General features: G+C 41.7%; 1 protein-coding gene across 1 annotated transcript in view; it reads right to left on the reverse strand.

The window, feature by feature from the left end:
- Positions 1-19,399, reverse strand: part of nhsa (Nance-Horan syndrome a (congenital cataracts and dental anomalies)) — a 60,268-nt gene extending 40,869 nt beyond the window's left edge. The window contains exon 1 of the mRNA XM_042416618.1: positions 18,752-19,399. Within this exon, the coding sequence (XP_042272552.1) occupies positions 18,752-19,031 (280 nt within the window). The 5' untranslated portion in view covers positions 19,032-19,399. The remainder of the gene's footprint in view (positions 1-18,751) is intronic.
- Between the last annotated feature and the right edge of the window lie 2,112 nt (positions 19,400-21,511).

Consider the following 21,511-nt stretch of genomic DNA (forward strand, 5'->3'; position numbering starts at 1 on the left):
CGTATTAGCGGTGCGATATCTGACAAGAAGCAGGAGTCACACCTCCAGTTTCCTCTGTTACGCTGTCGTCTCGGTGACCTTGTGGAAAGCGAAAGTCCAGATGGACAGGTCACATCTGCGCTCCGAGGAATGCATGCTGCTCCTCTCCCGTCACCCTTACATCCCCTCACCCTGAGGGCTTTGAGAAACTCAGGACTGTAAGGTTATTCTCCTCCTCCTCCTCCTCCTCCTCTTGCATGTCCTGATCTGCTATAGTCACACTGATGACCGTGACAAACACAAGCCATGTGGTACGACAGGAGCAACATAGACCTGTGAGCAACAACAAAAACAACTTTGCAGAGATTAGACAGGAGAAAAAAAAAAAAGCTCTGATGAGGATGACGCAAAACTGAAAAACAGACAGGCCTCAAGCTACTTATTTGGATGAACCCCATATCGTCATAAAAGACAGATTAAATTAAACATCATAATCCAAGGGGATCAGGGGAATATGCAAATTCATAGCTGTGACTCAAGTATTTGTTTCCTGGCTCTACTATCTTTAAAAACGCACTATTTGAAAATGAGGTTTCACAGAATCGCAGAATGCACACAGACGTTGGAACATCCTCATATTTTCCTAAGTTATATGTGAAATTCCAGTGACTGAGCCCTGACCTCCTTTTTGACATCTTATCATCAACTTTCTGTCTGCTCCGAAGCTCTGATGAAAAGGCTCTTTGTGTCAGTGATCAGCGTCCCTCCCGCAGGCATCCTTCCATGTCAACATAAGCAACACGATTACAACATCAGCCACCAACAATCCACGCTGTCACCGCTTGCAAATTAAATCCACTGAAACACCACAACATTAATAAGTCATGTTCAGTTTTCTCCACTTACACGGTCGTCAACAGACGTCAGAGGATATGAGACAGCGAATGGAGAGAAAGAAGAAAAAAAAAAGTTCACTTTGACTGCATGAATCATGCCACAGCTGCCAAACGGAACAATTTTTATTCGATCTTAAAAAGGGTGTATTCCTCCACATTCTCATACAGCAAATGAGGCTGTAAAACCTGCTGTAAACACATTAAAATCACACATTAAGCCAGCAAGCAATTTATCTTCAACGCTCCCATAAATCTGGATTTGGGTGACTATGTGTGACCTGGGAAAATCAATGGATCCACATAACGCAAACATCCAACTTTTACTGCAACAACTGAGTTTATAGCCTCCATGGTAACAGTCATACCATACCAGGGAAACTCCAGATAGCTCACACTAACCTCTACTTTCAAACCTATGTGTCAAACTAGTGGAAGAAAGAAGAGATACTGCACATGAATGCACCTTGCAAGCATTTGCGGAGACAAACTGCTGAGTAGTAGCTCCGACAATAAGCTAAATGCTGTCTTTATAAATCATTAATGAGTCCTGATGGCTTTTTTCAAGGAACCTGTGAAAGACAAATTTCTTAATAACTACATCTCTGTTTTCATTATGCAGCCGTTACTCAAGACATAAATGTTGTTTCAACTGTAAACTCAAAAAGGTTAAATGTTGTGTTCAACTGGCTTTGGTTCGCTCAGACAAAAAAGTTTGAAAGGTAATTCTTATAAAACAAATGACCATAATCTGCTTCACAGGCTGCACTGACTACTGGGAGGTTGATGTGTACGAGACATTGCTCACAAAGTCCCTCAGGGGGGAAATAACAAACCTACTATTGGAAAGAGGATGATGGGCAGTATGAACACTCCCTCTGCCCACACTCAAAACAGAAGGATGGCTTTGTTGACTGTTGACCACTGCTCATCCAGCTTTACTGCATCTCATTATTTTACTCTTATCCTACTTCTGAAATCGCAGCTTCTTCTATAAAGCTGTACAGATGACACCTGGTCCATATTACACTGCATTAAAATACCATGAACGTGTATATTTTCACAATGGGTTGCCACAGCGGGATTCAAACCCTTGACCTTGGGTCAGTGCTATTGCCACTAAGCAACAAAGGCCCGTGTTGAACGTATACATTTCACAGATGGAGAATGAAGAAGCAGCTGCCCAGTGCCTTTCAAACAAGAAGCTCGGCATAGTTGTTACTTATGGCATGACTGGCTGCACATGACATCACTGCGAAGGCATGCGTCCCTGTGTATTGCCATTAGAAATGTATTGTTGTGTAGAGGAGTGTGATGCTTCAAGTCTATAACATAATAGAAGCACAGAGATGGGCTGAGCAATGACAGAAGGCAGAATGAAATAACTTTAATGGCTCTTAGAGGCTGAATTATGTTGCAGTCTTTCATTGTCACAACTGTTCTGCATGAAATCTGACTATTCTGGCTTTGCATGCATGCAATATGATATGATCAAAAGGCATTAAAAGCTTCAGTCAAGCATTTAGGCTACCATCTTGAAGAAATTATATACGATCATATTTTATAGTTAAACCTCACTTTCATTGGCTGTTATGATGAATAGATGAAAGACATAGTTGAGGAATGACAATTGAATGAGTCAGTGATTCAAATCCATAAAGTGTTTGTGACAAAAATGTGTTCCAGGGGAATTGATCAGTGGATTCACTCACATGAGCAGAGCAAGTCAACATGAGTGATCTTTGACATGCAGATTTGTTCAAATTTGTTACATTTGTTATTGCTGCTAGCTAAATTAAGTGACTAAAAGAATCTTAATCTCACTTAAACTCTGTATTGAATAAAATGATGTACAATTACAACCCATTACAGAGTTATTATTGTGACGTATTAGCGCTAGCATGTTTCTGGCTGACTACCATGCTGGTGGTTTACAGTAAAATGTTAAAATATCAACTTAAGACAAAATATAACTGAAGTGATGTATCACATTTGAGCTTTTTAAATTGTGAAATAATCTGTATCATTTGGATTCAGAAGGTACCCTGAGACGTCTCCTGGGACGCTTTCACTCCCTCACAAGGAGTCATAAATTATAAGGAGTTTCACGGATAAGGAGGACTTGAACGGAGGGGTAAATCACACTTGGATACCTTAACATTAGATCATTCCCAACATCTCAGATTTCTTAACTATTCTCGTGACAGAGGTCATAAAAACAAAAGCTGTGGGAAGAGGAACCAGTCAAGTGATTGTTGTGCAATAACGCCAAAACACACACTTACAAAACAGTGTCTTTCCTCCATCAGGGCTTTCAACAAGTATATGGAGTAGCCAGCCTGAGGGGAAAAGTAGCCAGGTAGGGGCTATAAAAGTCCAAATTTGGTGGCCTCTGACACATTGTAATGCCACTATGCCATCATATCCACTGATCTTCATTATCTACCTGATTGTAAACATGTAGTGAATTACAATAAAGGAGAATTAGGCTTCTTTTAGGCCACACAGTCTGTAGATAGCTATTAATGTTTAAAACTAGTCAGCCTATTCATGACTGATCAGAACTTTTGTAATTAAGAATAATTAGACCTTATTTATTATTATTTATCTATTTATTGACACTTTCACAGTGAGGTTTATCAAGACATGCCACAATGATAGTTAATGTCTTGTTTTACTAGAAACATGTAATGTACTGTGTTATTCAATGAAAACAAACAAGGTTATTTTAAGAGGAAACATATTTTTGCTCCCATGTCTTATCTAGCCTGTCTATTAGTTTTAAATTAAATTATTTATAAAATAAACCAATGCCAAAAATAACTCAAAAATAACAAAACATGTGAATCACTTGACTCAAATCATGTGAATCTACTGAATCGACTCAACTTCTAGTCATCTTCGTCTTCATTTTCATTTTCACTGTCATCCTCAGTGTGAGGCTGAGGCGTAGCCTACATCTTCCTCATATGACACAGGCCTGTCACTTTGACAACATTGCCTGTTTTAGTGTGCTTGCGATGCGTCTTAGAGATGGCTCTGCTGTAAAAAGCACAATATAAATAAAGATAATTCATTCATTTGTTCATTCATTAAGCCCATAAGTGTCTGAGTGGTGTATATGGAAAATGCAGCGCTTTTAGTGCACTTTTTAATAGTTACTGCACAATCATCTAGTTGCTTCCACCGGTGTTTTCTAATGAGAATGTATCCTGTCTGTGCAATCAATCAATCTTTAATGTGTTTTGTCATCAATTATTTTGCTAATATTTGTCAAACACTGACTCCGCTCTCTACTCAGCAGGACACAACCTCTCAGCTGAGCACACACACACATTCATATAGAGCAGGTGGGGGTTGATACAGACAGATGTTTCTCTATCATCATGCTCACATTGTTTTGAAGTGGAGGCTAGTGGTCATAAATGTACACGCTTAGAGAATCGCAACTGGTTAATCAAAACTATTTTATGAGAATCAAAAATTAATATAATAAAGTAGCCGGCTGGATTGAAAAGAGTAGTCGGCTGTTATGGAAAGCTCTGCTCCATGAGGACATTAATGGAGATCTTCATCTTGTACACTTAGATTTTATTCTTCCCACACTGATAAATAAATAAAGATGATCCCAGCAGATCAGCTGTGCACATTAGATAAGGCAGCCAAGAGATTCTGACTCAGTCTGTTACTTTAAACTTTCACTAGCCGGCCGACACATCCTTAATAAGATCAGGATCAGTGCTACTTTAATTTGTAGACCCCCTGAGGAGTATGTTGGGGGTTGAAACAGAAGTACATACAGTACATATGCACATATGTTAAAAACAAATATTTGGTTTCAAAAGATATGGAGAAAATGGAGTGTGTCTAATGTTGGTCAATGTGTAACTATCACTAGTAATTGTATGCATGCTCAGTTAGTTTTCCAACATTAATTAAGGTTAAAGGAAAGGTCATTTCTTCCTTCCCTTGCCAATAGCATACTTTATCTTCTGCAGCTATCTCATCTGCCGCAATCCTACCTTTCCCTCTCTAGCAGCCAAACAGGTTGAGCACACAGATCATTCTTTGGCAGACCACCAACATCAACAATCAAGGAACAAGAAATACCTAATAAGACGTGGGAACATGTGCTTCTTGAAGACTAGAAGGACATGACTGCAAATTTTAAAGAAGTACAGGAACCAAACTTTTTGGAGCTCTGCTTTCCAGCTTTAGCGTCTGTAAATGGTTAACATTTTCTTGAATACACTCATCTTCAAGCCTGACTTCCAACAAAAAGACGCCATAAAAAGACCAAGGCAACAATAGGCAGCACGGCTGCCATTGAGGGACAACTGGCTTAAAAACAAAAAAAAGCCCACAACACAAAAAAGTGCAATTGAGAATAAACTCTTTAAGTCAACCTTATAAACGCGAGATAACTTCTGTGAATAAATCTCAGTCACGCTTAGTTACAGAGTGATTGAATTGGTGAAACACAACATCACCAGCCAGGCCTGACAAATCCTTATAATTCCTTGATGTGGATAAAACAACAGTGCTGTGATTCAAAGATCAGGGCGGTGTGCCCCTCCCTGTGTCCTGCAGTCCTCAGACTGTGTTTAAACCAAGAGATCAGACACCCGTAATCTCCATTGTCCTGTCCTGGGTAGGCGACAGGGTCCTGCACTGGCCCACTTTAACAAGCAGGGCCATCTGCAGAGTCACAGATGGCTCCGGCAGTGTCTCATAGGTTCCCACATTCAGATGGAGGGGTTAACCTGATATGATTACAACGCCACACACAGAGAGTGAGAGCAAAGAAATTGTTTCTGCGTTTGATAAGTCTTCATAATCTGCCTTGGTATGCAGTTGGGTATTTGTTATGTTTTTAAGTCCAGAATAACACAGCAGCTATTTTTCACACCATATCTGCACCTTCATCACAGCTCCCCGACTACAACCTGGATCTGCCGAAACATGCCACATATGCTTTTGATTACAATGTGTTATTCTCGTCTGTCAGAATGAAGTCGTCTTTGATCCACCTTTATACACTCCCTTTGGCAATGCACCTCTGAAAACACACATTCAAAACACTGCAAACTAAAGCACCCCCACCTCAGAGGTCCACGCTGTTCAAAATAAGAAGAAGGTTCATTGGCCAAACAAAAAAAAACCCTACGCATTTATGACAGCAATGAATGGGTGTCATCAGGGTGATAAATGAAGCATTTCTATCACAAGCTGGTGCCACCATGGCGCTTAGTTTGAGAGTGAACAAACAGCGGGGCAATAAAACAGAGAAGAAGACAAGGACACGCTTTACGGACACATGTAGTGAAAGAATTTGAATCAAAGGCCATCAGTGTGTGCTGCCAAATGGGTTCAACTGCAACATTTCTTCCTTTAGACAAAGTGCTGCCGAGGTAACTGTCCAGACTTTAAGTGAATGGAGAGACTTCCAACTGACTGGCTCATTCAAACAGGTCCTGTGACCGAGATCTCTGTTACTGATTGGCTGCTGGGTGATGAAGCTGCTAGGCGCTCTCACAGCATGGGAGCCCTGACCTTGACCTGGCGTTAAGGTGAGGATGGGGAGGCTGGGAGACTTTGAGCTCTGATGGGCGAGTGCACCCGGGCTTTGTGTCCCTCAATGGAGATGTAATGACTCACACAAAACTTCCCAGCAGCCAGCCAGCTGGCACACAGCTCGCCTGCACAAAGAAATCTGCGAGGGTAGGCCTTCACCCCAACGCCAGTCTGTTTCAGCATGGCAGCCATTCAAGCCCTGCTTTCCATTTCATGTGTACAAGTACTTTTATGTCTGGGTCTCAGTCAGATGTTTCTCTCCATGTGTTTCTGTTTTCAAAGGGGATCGTCTGACACAGGTTCACTTTGGTCCCATTTACCGGCTGTTGGGGACTCTAGCTGGTCCTTTGTGGGCTAAGGCCTTAAAGTGGAGTTGATCAGATCACAAGTAGACATCTCTACATCTAAGTGTGGCTGAAACAAAGCACATCGAATACATTTGGATGTGACTGGCTGAGTGATATCTGGAGGTAAACACACAGCATAGTTTGAGTGAAAAGGAAGCTCAACTGCTTTGAAAGACTATTTGTAGTGTGCGAATAATAAGACAAACCTCTCAAACACAGACAGATGTGGGTGATTTGCCTATTCCAACCCTTAAAAAAGGGTTCTGAAGCCTGCACCTGAGCCAAAATACCAAACAGCCACAACAATTTACCTCTGTCTGTTATATGGCTGAGAGCAAATGTGGTATCATTGTTTCCCACAGATAGACTGATATGACTGTCCTCAATGTTAGGCTCAAACTCGATCTGCTGAGCTCCTCAGACTCACACTGGGCTAAACCTGAGTGGCGCCTTTGGTGGGTAGAGAGGATTTGCCTCACATACTTTTTATTGTAAGATTTATAAAATTAGTCTTGGGGCCTCACACTGTATGGAATTATTTGTGGATGTTTGGCCAAGCACTACCATTAGAGAGTTGGAAAGGAAACTGATTTCATGAAATATCTCAGCTTCCCGCATAGTACAAAGAAAAAGTTACACTCAAAGTGAAACACACAAACACACAGTCATGTCTGGTTACAGTTTAGCAGTATTCCTGGGAGTCTGCAAGAGGAGAGAGTCAAAATGAAAGTCCGTGCTCCTAATGAAAGACACCTTCCACAGAACTACAAGCTCTGGGCTGACGGCCAACAGATGGGCCTTCTCAGTTTTGAGCAACACAGCAGCACCTTTAGGTACTTTCCACCCATGCACCATGTCCAGCTACCATTTCAAATAAAGCCTAAGGTTGGGAATATTTTCTTCAAATAAAGAGATGTGAACAAGTCCACAGCAGGCCGACCTTCTATTAGTGCTGTGATGCAACAGTGGTCAACAAACACTCACATTTCCCATAAATGACTCGTCACAAGAGGGAGGAGAATTCTCAAACAAAGTCAAAAACAAGTCAAACCATAACTGTAGTACCTAAAAATGTAAATCTTATTCAAACCAAAGCCACATCAAAAAACACTGATACTCCTCTACACACGTATACAGGAAATCTAGACCGCAAAAGTGAGTTTAACAGAAGTCTCATTGAATTGAATCATTCGAAATGAGGCCAAGGTCATGTTTTACTTGAATACGAAACTGAAATCTTTGCCAGCTGTAATGATCTTTGGCACCATTGTTTTACACCTTGCGCGGTGGCATCAAAGGATAATTCAAATACTGACGCCTATTGGGAGTCACCTTTGTTCTTTTGGCTGGATTTGGACTCTGGCATTTGCTGTTGATCCCTGGTTCTCACTGTCGCCCACAGCATTCATAACTTTACCAAAATAACTGAGGGGAAAAAAGGCTTTCCAGGCAATTTTCTTCCCATCCCATAGAATCTATTTATCACTCTGTTCCCAGGGACAGTCCCTGCAGTATGATCAGTTTGTCCTCTACAGTGCAAAAAGCAAACAAACATTTTCAAAAGCATGCAAGTAATTTACTTGATGTTATTGTTGCTCTTTTAGCAAGAGTGGAAAACAAGAAGAAAGGGCAAATTTGATTTAGCTAACATCGTATGACTGTAAACCCTTACAGTGAGTTGCTCTGCGATGGCTTGTTGCCTGACGGAGAGCGGCTGCCAAGACAGACTGGGCAGATCATCACAAAAGCCCTACAGCAAATGTGATCGGGGATATAAAACTGGGTTTGTCCCAAATATAATTTCCCTTTTTTTCTTCCAGTCTCCTGTTCCCACCCTGTTTTGAAGTTCAATATTCTGGGAATATGGACACTTCATAAGACATACAATACTGACTATCTACTAAAGCTGGAGACTATTCAGACACATGCTATCTATCCCTTCACATGATATTTGATGAAATGTACATTTTTTTGGATTCAAAGTGTACAGTAAACATAGTTATAGTCCGTTATGGTAGAATTACACTACTGTCTAATAGTAAAACAACTCTAGACTGTTATAATACCACAGTGTGTTCTAGACAGGTGCGGTCGAAAGGTTGAACTATTTCTACACGTTCATTGTGAAAGACTGGTACTGAGGAACAATAAGACATCTCATTCAATACATGTTTTCAGTGCTCAGATGTCAGTGGAAGTTCCCTTCGAGTCAAGAGCTCCCCAGTGAGCTCTGTGAGGGCAAACTTTAGATCAGTAACTGCATTCAGGGTGAGCATCCATTTCTTTGGAAATGTGGCATAGATTGGGGTAAACTTGAATTTCCTTTGCTCTCATAATTAAATATCTAATGGTTGGAGCTCTGTGAGAATGCAGCCAATTCTGTGGAGGTTTGATGTGTCATGAGATCAGTAACAATGGCCACAATAAAAACTGAGACTGGGAAATGAACCCTGTTACTCTTTGAGGCTGAGCCATGGGACATTTGATTACTCATTTGACTGCAGTGAAGTTCGGAAACACAGAGAACAGAGCCTGTTTTATAAATTAAGCACTCTCATTTATAAAATCGCACTGTGCAGTGACTCATACATTAGTACTCAGAAACTTTATCAAATATTAACCCAAACAGATTTACCCAGAGTACAAAGCATCAGTTCCTGGATGATTGGTGGTCAGTAAATGTTTAATGTAATAGAACTGCTAGCTGAAAAGCAGAACATAATGGAGAGCAGGTCATCCATTTTTATGGCAAAGCACTTTTTTGCTGCTATAGCAGGACGGTCTCTCCCCAGTGGGCCTGCTGGGAGCAGGACTGGCTGAATCCCAAAATAAGAAACTGGGATACAGAGATGAGTGAGAGCGAGAGAGACCCAGAAGCTCGGAAAAAGCATGCAGTCAGAAAAGAAGAACAAAGTATATAAAATGCCTGAGGGGGCAGGCAGGCACAGAAATTACTGGCAAGAATAAAAGATGAATCCGGATGGCGAGGAAATATCCCAGAGGAGGAGGGTGAAAGGAGGGAGGAACAAAAGCCAGTGCAGGAGGGTGGACTTGCGTGTGCTTCAGAGCGCAATGGATGGAGGAGAGTCGTCCTCTCACACTGACCTGTCCAGCAAAGCCTGTGTGGAAGCCTCAGGTCAGTCCCAGAGCCACAACTAATGCAATCTGGAGCATTAAAATGATCCACACCTGGTATGAAATCTTCACTATTAAAAACAGAAACAACTCAAGAAAACAGAGTGGACTAAGTAAATGTATCTAACTGTAAACAGATTCTCAAATTATTGGGTGAGATTTAGCATTTTCCCTGAAGCAGAACTGGTCCTTGAAAGATAAAAGTCAGAAGAAGAAACAGATACATTCTGTGTCCGAAGTGACGCTGTTCAGTCAAGGAAAAGTTGTTGAAGTGATGAGAAGCAGAGCAACACAACCTCAGTATCCAGGTCACTGACGCTCGTTCACAAACACTGTTACCACTTGCACTAGAAGTGTAAATCAGTGTGACAAGTGAGGACCCGCAGGACGGTACAAACACAGCAGGAAGCAGATAAGACCAAGAAGAGGGAGTCTGGCCTCAAATGACACGAGTATATGAGGAGAGCAGAAGACCGCTTATTAGATCAAGACAGCCATTTTCCATGAACAAGACATGAGAATATAAAATGGCAGATGCTTTTTGTCTGAGGCTTCATCAATCATGATGTCTGTTCTATTGGAAGTAGAGTTTCTGGTTCTTGTTGAATGTAATTACTCTCAAATCAAGTACTAGAGAGTTGACATCAAAATCTATCAAACCTTCAGTTTACGTTACCATATCACACTCTAAACTCGTAGTAATAGCAGCTGCCAGGTTGCTCTAAACGTTCTGTTATGGTGGTGCTGGAGTAGATAATATAATCAAAACTGTAACAATAATGCTAAATATCTTTATCTGCCTTGACAAGATTATTCTAACTGTGCCGCTGAATCAAATAAGACTTTTGTGACCTTTCACTAAGCTAGCTACTGTTGCTAAGCCTGTCAAGCTTTCCCTTCTGCACATTTACAGATAACAGGGGCAGTTTTATCATTTAAAATTATTAATCATTTTTGAAACAATGCGTTCTTGGTTTCAGACAGAGGCAGACAAAAGCAAATCATTTCTAACCAGCAACAATTTTGCTAGCTAAATGACAACTGTCGCTTGTAGATGTCATCTGCTGTAGCCAGCCAGCTGATTAAGCTAACGTTAGCTCCATGAGTTGGTTGATATTGTTGTTTCTGGCTGATTTGAATGTTTATTAGCTCGTTTTAAAACTTAATGACTACATACATGATATCGTGCTAAAAGACTGAATCTAAATCCATGCAAAAAGTCTGCATCTTGTTGATGATGCTTATAGAGGAAGAATAATTGTACTGGTATTGCAGTGTAGAGCCAGTTAGTCCTCTAAGAATGACCAGGAAAATGTGAGGTTAGACTGACTCATTTTAACCCTCTTTGGATGCGTAGCTTACACACGTTTTCATATTTTCAAACAGTATGTTTTTACTTTTAACATTACAAAATCTTTGGAAAGGATGACTAACACTATCTTAGGTAATGTTGGATGGAGTAGCTGGAATGTAAACTTCCCCAAATCCAAGAAAGAGCAGCACAGAGCTGCTAACATTAGCCTAAACTCTTCCACACTGTGGGGAAATACTACACAGTGGTTCTGTTAGTCATGGACAGGGCATTTTCTATTAATGTAACCTGTAAACCCACAAACTGATGACACGCTGACAATTGCAGCTTACATAAGAACACACAGTTTAATACATTCCTTACTATTTTGCACAAGTGTTTTTGGTTTTGGGAAGGCTAGGAAAGAAGACACCACCCTCTAAACTCTTTAAATGCCTCATTCAAAATGTGGAGAATCTAAAACTCGACAGGCCTACATTGCCCAGTTACAGTTGCCAAGCTATTATTGGACAATGATTGTTCGGGGGAAGGGGTTTTCAGCCAATTCAAACTGAAACTCCCCCAAAAAACCCACCAAAAAACAACTCAGCACCTGAAATTCTGCGTGTGAGAAGAGAGTCTAAACTGATGAGCACACCATTTATCCACACCCACATATCCACAGGTGCTTTCTTTTTGCATCTCTGGTGTGATGGTAGGATGATTGATGAAAAGCCTCTTTCAACTTTAAAGACTCAACCTGGCTGATCCACAGTCGAGGTGAGGGGAGTTCACATTCCAGTCAAATCCCAGTCTAAACACCTGCACGGCAAAGACTACAAATTCACATGTGTTTCCTTCCTGTTAAAATACCAAGTCAATTTTAACTCACAATTTACCCACTACAAAGCATTTTCACACCTTAGGTCTGTCTTAACATCAAATGAGAATACCTTTTTAAAGTCATAGATACATTTAGGTAATATAGATATGCTATATGATGCATGTCACTGGCAAAAGAAGAGTCTTTAAAAAGAGTTCTGAAGGATTTATTTAATACTTATATTGTGCATCTGTGACTCATTGTGACCGCCTTAGATCCTTTATCTCTCACTTCCTCCTTATCTCTCCCTGCAGATAGCACGCCGACTATTCCCTTTGAGTGAGGAAAGAAGAGCTCATAAAAGTTTTGTTTGACTTTTGTAACTTCTCTTCCTGCACAGATCCTGAGATGTGTCTTAAAATTACTGTAAGAATAATTCCATTGCGTAATATTTAAGTCTGCCTTTGTGACGGCGGTGATCTGGGAGGAGGGACAAAAGCCAGGCGGGAGATCATATCACTTAAAAAGAGTCTGAGTTAGGAGAGGAAACCCACGCAGGTGGCCTGAAATGCTTTTGGCTAGTGGCGGCAAGACAAAGACCAGCTGACAATAGTTTTATAGCCCTCTGAGCTGTCAATATTTCCCCCGGTTGCCATGGAAAAGGACGTGGGAAGATGTTGTAAACTGCGCGCTACAGTGACGTTAGTTTGACTTGAAGTCAGATATGTATTATTTATTTGATCTTTGGGCAAAAATCTTGTAATCTGAGCTACAGTATTAACAATCACAGTTACAAGTGGGTTCAGACCAAAGGCTTAGACAGATGTTGTAGAGCCAAAAACAGAGGAAAGAGAAAATCTTTCCTGATGTAGAGTAAGTAGAGGTAAGGTGAGGTCACACCAATCTTTATCCTCCTCATGAAATAAAAAATAAAAGAAGAGGAGGACTTTTGCAGAGAAGAAATGTGGCATTGTATGTGACTTATTAAACTTATTTATATGTTGTCCAAGTGTTCAAAGTCTTCTGACTAATGACTCAAAAATTGGCGGAAGTATGGGACAAAAAAACATCCCTGCAGTTGTTCACGGCTCAGTTCTTCTTCAGTCATGAGTAGCAACCTGAACGGAAGAGTTTGTTGAAGTTATTGAGGTGACTCTGACAGTCTAATTATGCCTGGCCCTGGACTGGGTTTTGCCGGTCTGCTGACCTGTGGCTATTCAGTATCATGTCAAACGTTAAATCCACTCTAATTGGCCGGTCAAGTCTTTAAAGCCAGAGTGATAAGCAAGATGGAGGTGGCTGTGTTTGCTCTTTTGTGTTTTGAAGGGGGTGTGTGTGTGTGTGGGGGGAGGGAGGTCAGCCGTCTTTTGAGGTCAGGGGTAGATGACTTTGCCCCCCACCTCTTCTTCAGGACGGGCTTGTATTGTCCTCCTGGTGTCTCTGCCCCCACACTCAGAACTCCATGAAGAATAATGACTGCTGGGGAATGTTATTTAATAAATGTACACACCTCGGGGCAAGAAGATAGCTTATCATAGCTCTAAATTTCTGCAGCAGAAAAAGCAATCCCCCTCTCACCAACAACAAACTAGAGCTTAATATTCTCTGGAGGAACCTGGTGTTAAAAAATATGAATTTTTCACACATATATGTTCCAGTGGAGAGGCCCTAAACACACAAATATTAGCCTATATACCTGAAAATATACAAAAGACCAGCGGAGGGATTTCAGGTTAGAATATAGGAGGCCACACACAGAAGCACTTGCTCTCATGGAGGGTCCCACCACAGGAATGTAAAGTGTAATCACTCACACATTTCCCTCAAGCAAAGCAATGAAAAACCTGAACCTTGATTTTAACAAAACGTCTCCTTTCATAAACAAACATAGCTTCAACCCAACTTCAAATTCTCCCTCATCTTCCCTAATCGCACCAGTCGCCCAAGCCAATTTAGGGAGCATGCGTGGGGGGGGTGGGCAAGGGGGGGGCCAAGGTCCCAGAAGTGCAAGCGAGCACTGTGGTTTCCTGGTCATTGGCTTTTTGGAATGCTTGACTTGACAGAACTGTTCAGCAGAAACCACTTCAATCGCAGACCAGGCAATCTACCGAGGGCTGAGGTGCTGAGACGCACACATAAGCCCCCTTTTTTTTTAGAGATCATGCAATATTGCTGTGAAGAAGACATAATGTCGCCCCTGTGTGTGATTTTTGATAGCATGGCGGCGTTCCGGAATCCGAGGCGTGACGTGTAACACAACAGTGTCAGCATCAAAGTGTGTGTTGTCTCGCCATGCTGGCTATCGCTTTTACACAGACGTCAATCCGGCAATGTGACTACATCTGCTGCCGGCTTAGTGGCGGAACAACAATGCCCCCACCCCACTCCATGTTCGTGTTTCGTGTACCTTTTATACAGAACAGTGAGGAGGAATAACAGTGCAACATTCCCGCCTTGAACAGGCTGTGTAAAAGGGGCAATAGTTAATGGGAGTCTGGTGAAGGGAAAACCCTTCAGTTCAACTCGGTATAAAGAAAACACCTCTCATTTCAATGTCAAATCCCTCTGGTGTAAAAATAACCTGCTGACAATAAAGTGTTTGTACCATGTTATCAAGTTACGGACAAGAATATTGAACAAAGACGTTGCTTTGTTCATATTCTGATACTTTCTTCATACCCTGGTCCAAAAAATGCAAAGTCAGAGTGCTGAATATAAGCCCAGAGCAAGTAGAAATAAATGTCCGCAGATAGAACAGATGACATCAGCTATAAGACAGTTGAATGAAAACAAAAAGCCGCAGCATCGAGGCTGTCTACGCCTTCTCAGTTGTCTGTCTGGGAAGTTTGGGGGGTTGGAATGAGTGAGCAAGTCTTTGAAATCTGCACTATAATTAGCAGGGGTACTATATCAACGGCAGGTTGTCTGGACCTGCAGAAATATGCTTACGGTTCCGATAATGAAAGAGAAAAAAGAAGCAGAGTGATCCGGGATGGGAACTATTTCCGTCTTTGTGTGAATGATTTAAAGTCAATGTCTTCTTTATGGAGAAATATTGCAACTTGTGGCACTAATTTCTCTCCATATATGTCCACATATATTTAAATCAGCTACTTGATAAATGAAAGTTGGGTTCACTGAAGAGAACACTACAGATAAAATTTGATTTCACTCACCGACAAAATATTTTCATTCCTACATCATCTGAAGCTCTATCATGAATTCCAGCATTGATTGATATTGACCTTGCATGGAATGTGCATTGACTCGTTGCTGCAGCCTCACTTAGTAAATCAAAGTCACAGTAATGGCCAGACTGGGTCAATGAAATGCAGAAGGGAATGACCGTTGGCGGGCTAATGTGGTTTCCTAGTCTAAGCCACTCTGGTGGAGTTTATAGTAGAGTAGATGATGTGCTACTGCCGTCCACAAAAACTGTCATTCCAGGCCACCGAGGCTCAAAGGACTGCACGAACGTCACTGCGCTGAAACGGAGGACCGGCTCTGGAGTGAAGTAAGGATGATGACTGCAGGGTAGTCATAAATGCTCGATCTTACTCCAGGGTTTGTTTAAACGAGCTGAAAAGCAGCCTAAAGCACCTCTAAGAACAGTAGTGAAAAAATGGAACTTCTAGTGCTTAAAAGCAGACACACTTGACAGTTACAAGTACACTAAAAGAATTTCAATGCAATTGAATTAGTAGAGTGGTCAATTAATTTATTATTCCTGTGTAAAAGCTCTATAGAATCACAAGATTATCATGTAAGACTTTGCACACAGCTTGCAACACTAATGCATTATGAATTTAGCAAAATCCCGGCCTTCCTGAAGCTATCTTGTAGCCATAATGAGCAGGGAGAGGGTGACACGGAGCCAGAAAGGTAAGGTAGTATTACTGTATTGTGTGCTACTGTGCTCAGAGTTTAACTCATTTTTTACTGGAGCCATGAGATTACTGCTTTCCTCTATTTGGTATTGTGAGACAGTCTGTACGAGGAATGTAGTAAGCTGGCAGCCATGTGCTCTTGGCCAGAGGGCCACTTGCCACCACAAGTATTACGACTCCCCCTCCGAATTCAGCCAGTGTAACTTAAAACCCAGCAGAGTGCTCTAACATGGGACTGCACTACAGAGGCCGGTCTGGCTGAGGAGCTCTGATGGTAGTCCAACACTGACATTGATGGGGTGTCATAGGAGAGCTGTCCAAACACAGGGCTGAGGGATACATGCCAGGCGCCTTGTGTGTATGTGAGACGGAGGATATGTGAGAGAAAGAGACAGAAATATTGTTTCGGCACAGATTTGAATCAACAGATTACCAAAAAGAAAGAACTTCCTTTTATTTTACATCATCACTGAAACATTTGAAAGAAATCACTGGCATTGTTTACTTGGATTCCCCCGTTTAAATAACCGCATCAATCAATCACACAGAGTAGGAGCATCACTTAAGTGTCTATATATGGACCTGCTGGAGCACTGGGTGCAGCTCTATGATAGTCGGTGTGTTGATAGAGAATAAAAGCCTCGATATGAGCAGAGGTCTAAGTACGGCACCGCACTTCTCGCAAACCGAGTCATTTGACCTGAATGTGTCACTATCACACCCTGCCCGCATACAAATATTACCATGGAAGGAACATAGCGACAATATGACACGCCAATACAAACACTGGTTGTCTTACTCTGCCAATAAAAAAGGAGTGGCTAACATGGGGCAACACTTGTGATACTTTACCAAACGGTCAGTATCAGACTCTTCATGAAGTGATTCTGCTGCTGTGTCCTTCAGCAGTCGTCACAGGCACATCATAAAAGCCCACCCCCACCCGCTGAGCCCTCAGTGCCTTGAACTGCTCCATTTACACTAATTGTCATTCAGATGAGGGGGGGGTCTCTGTTGTTTAATATGAAAAGCACAATTAAGAGTAATTAGGCTTTTGCAGGCAAAAGGGGTTATCTGGTAACCTAGCGTGCAAGATCCCTCTCACAACAACATGGCATAGAGGGATCTGATCATTTCATACAAACACACTCAATCCAAACTGCTGACGTGACATTAATTAGACCATAAATCATTCATTTATTTATCTATAATTGGAGCAACACTTTAATAACTTCTTTATCACTAGTTCTTAGAGTTTCCTTTATCAAAGTAGCTTCCTAAATTAATTAACATGGAGTCTGGTTAGATATACAGAAACTCATGATGAACTAGTGTCACTTATCATCACCCTCAGAGAAGAGTGCACTTGCAAACAGGAACTGATGGAGCAGCCAGATCAGTCTCAAACTGTCTTAAAGACCAAACAGCAAATACAACGTCTAGATAACCCATGACCAGGATGACTCAGAGCAGACACATTGCACTTAACATGATGCTGCACAGGCCAGGAAAACAAGTCAGCAACTGCGCCTCAAACTTAAGTTTTAAATGGTTCCTGCCACAAAAAAAGTCTCTGCAGACATCACAAAGTTTCAATCAGGTTTTATGAGGGGTTAGGTTTGTGTTTTGGTTATGGCAGCTGTCCATGGAGCAGATAAATACCTTTAGGCAAACTAACTCATTCACAGACCACAGGAAGCAGGGTCTGGGGAACATGCAAGGACTTGCTGAACCTAAACTAAAAGCGGGCTAAATCCACTGGGGTATGTCCAAACTGGAGGAACTGTTCTGGGCAGGACAATTCTTGGTGGGGTAGAGAGGGGTTTCCTAAGTGCTTCCCAGAGAGTGGGTTTATACATAAACACAAACCAATATCACATCAACCCCCCCCCCCCCCCCCCCCCCCCCCCCCCCCGTCACTCAGAAGGGGGGGGGGGGGGGGTAAAGTGGGGGGACACAGAGATTAAAAGAGCCAGGCGATGGCCGCATGCTGTGTTATCAGGGTAATGAATTCTTACAGGCAGCCAAGCAAAGTTCAACACATGAAGCAGGATAACTGTGAGGGCGGCAGTTCAATATCTATCAGAGTCCAGCAGAACTCATGTAATAGTTAAAATAGTTAAAATGTCTTTTAGGAATAAGAATACACCAACATTCATGGGTGTTTTACATGTAAAGAAAATCGACATTTTGACTAAATAAGAGGGAGAAACACTCGCACAGAGAACTGCTTCCCGCCCTTACTATTACGCAGCCTCGACAAAGTTACCTTTAACTTCATTGCACGCTGTGTTGTTTACTCCAAGTCAGACTATGTTGAGTAATAGCAGTATAATAGCTGAAAGCGTCGACATTGAAGTGTGGACTGCCTGGCTGTCACACGCCCCTCAGCGTGGGCAGAGATGGAAACAGAGCGCGTGTCCCCCTTTATGGTACTGTCCAAAAAAACTGCGACACAGATTTTTACACCTAAACTCAACACAGAACTGACATTTGCGAGCAATAAACTGTGTCTGGCTCAATAAATACATTTATAGTGCGGTGGTGACGCTTTACAAATGACTTTATTGCGGCTTTATTGTACTTTCATGAAGTTTTTAAGCTAGTATGACATTGTTTTAGTACTGGCTATGAATTGAGCTAACTTTATTTCTTATCTGCTGTTATTGCTGTAGATATTCAGTCCGGAGTCAGTGATGGGAAGTGGTGAGGATGCCTTTTACTCGTGTGTTTTCCTCGTGCCGTTTTTCTTTGGGAGCCGCGCGCAGGACGTGTGAATGCAGCTCCAACATTAAACACATAATAATGCGTCAGGTACTCACGCACTGCCTCCTGTTTGGGGTCCAGCTCGGAGCAGGTCTGCTGGAGTTGGTTAATCTTACTCTGCAGCCCGCTGACCCGCTGGCTGGTGGATGTGAGGTCGTTTTCCAGCTCCTGGAATATGGAGCAGGCATGTTTGGCCAGGTCCGACAGCTGCCGCAAGGTCCGAGACAGAGCCACATTACTGATGGAGACCAGATCCTCGAAAAGCACACCCTGCTCGTTGGGGATTTGATACCTGCACAGTAACTGAGGTTCCACGACTCGTTTGGCAAATGGCATGTTGGTGTGGACCCGGGAGTAAATCCAACAAAAGTGACCCAAGAGTGAGCAGAAAGCAGTTCTCTCCCCTCCTCCGCCCCTGATCCAGTTTTTCTGAATTCAGCTGCTGCTGCTGATGCCCCCCATCCTTTCATTTGTTGGAGAGGACTGTTGTGCTCCTCGCTGCTGCGCCGGGTCATCTGCTGCTTAATGCTGCTGTGTTTTTTCACTGCTCCAAAGTAGAGGTGGTTTTTAAAAAAAGGCGCTGATAAAACCTGGAGCGGAGCGTCAGGCTTTCCTGGATCCGGATCCCGCATTGATGTGCTGTCGTGTGAGCTTCACAGCCACCAGGAAAAATGATTACCATGGTGCAACACTTTTAGGAGGAACGATGTATTTACATAATAGGGCAAGACTAATATAAATGTTATAGTGATATTATAGAAGATAGAAAAATACCATTAAATTATTTATAGTGACTACAAATATAGCCTACCATTTAGTCCCTGTTTTAATAATTTGCTTGATTTTGACACTATCCCTGTTACTTTTGGCTTTTGGTCCTGTGAACACTCATTTATTTTCATTAATTTGTCATTCGCTTTTAACTGGAAGTCAAGTCAAATTTATTTATAGAGCACATTTAAAAACATCAGGAGTTGACCAAAGTACTTTAGAGACACATGTAAAATACAATTAAATAATTAAAACAAACCAAAATAAATAGAAAAGTAAATTGTAATAGACAAAGTTAACAATTATCATGCTATAAAAATGTGGGGGACTCAAAAGCCATTCTATAAAGGTGGATCTTCAGCTGTTGATAGATGGGGAAGATCTGACGGTGAGGAGCGAACTGTTCCACAGTCTGAGAGCAGCGATGGAAAAACCTCGGTCACCTTTTGATCCTGACTGGCAACGTGGACCAGAGAGAAGTAACTGATCGGAGGATCTGAGGGCTCTGGATGTAGAACATGGACTGAGAGATCAGAGATGTAGGCTGGTGCCAAACCATTCAGAGCTTTAAAAACAAAAGAATCTTAAAATCAGTCCTATATTTCACTGGTAACCAGTGGAGGGAGGCCAGTACAGGGAGGATGTGGTCTCTCTTTCTGGTGCCAGTGACTAGTCTCGCTGCTGCATTTTGAAATCATCACTTGACAACATGCACTGTGTCAGGAAAACTGAAAAAACACAAAAAACAGCTTATTAATCGATCAGTTGATTGACTGAAAATTAATCAGCAACAGTTTTGATAGTAAATTAATGGTTTAAGTAATTTTTACAGTCAGTCATTTTCTAGCTTCCATTCTGGATCCACACGTGAATATTAGTGACTCAGTCAGTTATGATAATGACTTTGGCATTTTGGACATAAAGGGCATTTCAATATATGTAACCTAAGGCTCTGAGTAACATTTTATACTATTCTCTGACTAACTTTTAATCAATTAATGAGGAACATAATTAGCAGATTAATTGATAATGATCATATGGCAATTGTTAGTTGTAGTTGTAATTGTTAGTTTTAAATATCATCTAATTTTCAGAGAACTGAGAAAATGTTTATTAATTGCATAAAGTTTGTGTTCTGTATCCTAGACACAGACACTGCTGCTGTTTTCCACACAGAGTTAGCCTGCCTGTATCATGGGCGTACTGGAGGTGTAAATGGAGAGAGATGGACAGTCATTCTGCAGGTGCAGTCTCTGCCTGCTTCACATGAAAAAACACATTTGTATTACTGTGTGTGTGTGTGTGATGCCAGTATTCCTCATGTTGTGGGGCAAATTCCCTTAATGTAAATCAGTCATTTTAGGGTGAGGACTTGGTTTAAAGTTAAGGTTAGTTTATGGTTATGGTCAAGGTTAGGATAAGTCTCCAGACAATTAATGTAAGTCAGTGTAATGTCCTCTGACACAATGGAAACATGACCGTGTGTGTGTGTGTGTGTGTATCACCAATCAGCAGTTCGAGTAGTTCAGATAAAAGCGGGCAGGATATCTGAGGCTAAGAATTCTCTTTAAAAAGAGATTACATCAACTTCTGCAATTTGTAGGACTTTAGTTTTAGTTCATCTGTTGCTGCAATAATCAAGACAAACATTTCATATATGCTTCATTCATTCTTAATGAGTGATGAAACTGTGGAGGATTCCTGTTTTACTTTGCCATATCCCTGTCTAGGTTAATCTTTGCTTTCACCTCTGTACGCATAGACCTGACAGCTTAGGCCCAGCTTCATTCACATTTGCTGAATGAGTGTTTAGCTAAATCCCAGCTGACGGGGCCAGAATCAGTAGAGGTGACAGCCTAAAGCCCTTCCTGTGGCCTAACTAATGTCCACACCAGAAGTGCAACCTTTGCAAAGCCCCCGGCGTGGGACAAAGGAGAGACGAGAGACGCGGCGTATGTCGTCATCTTTGAGTAATGGTGCTGCAACAAAGAGCTAACTTGAACAGACAAAAAACTGTTAATCTTTGTTGTCAGAAGAGTCAGCTT

Source organism: Thunnus maccoyii, chromosome 7, assembly GCF_910596095.1.
Source record: "Thunnus maccoyii chromosome 7, fThuMac1.1, whole genome shotgun sequence".
Classification (NCBI taxonomy): domain Eukaryota; kingdom Metazoa; phylum Chordata; class Actinopteri; order Scombriformes; family Scombridae; genus Thunnus; species Thunnus maccoyii.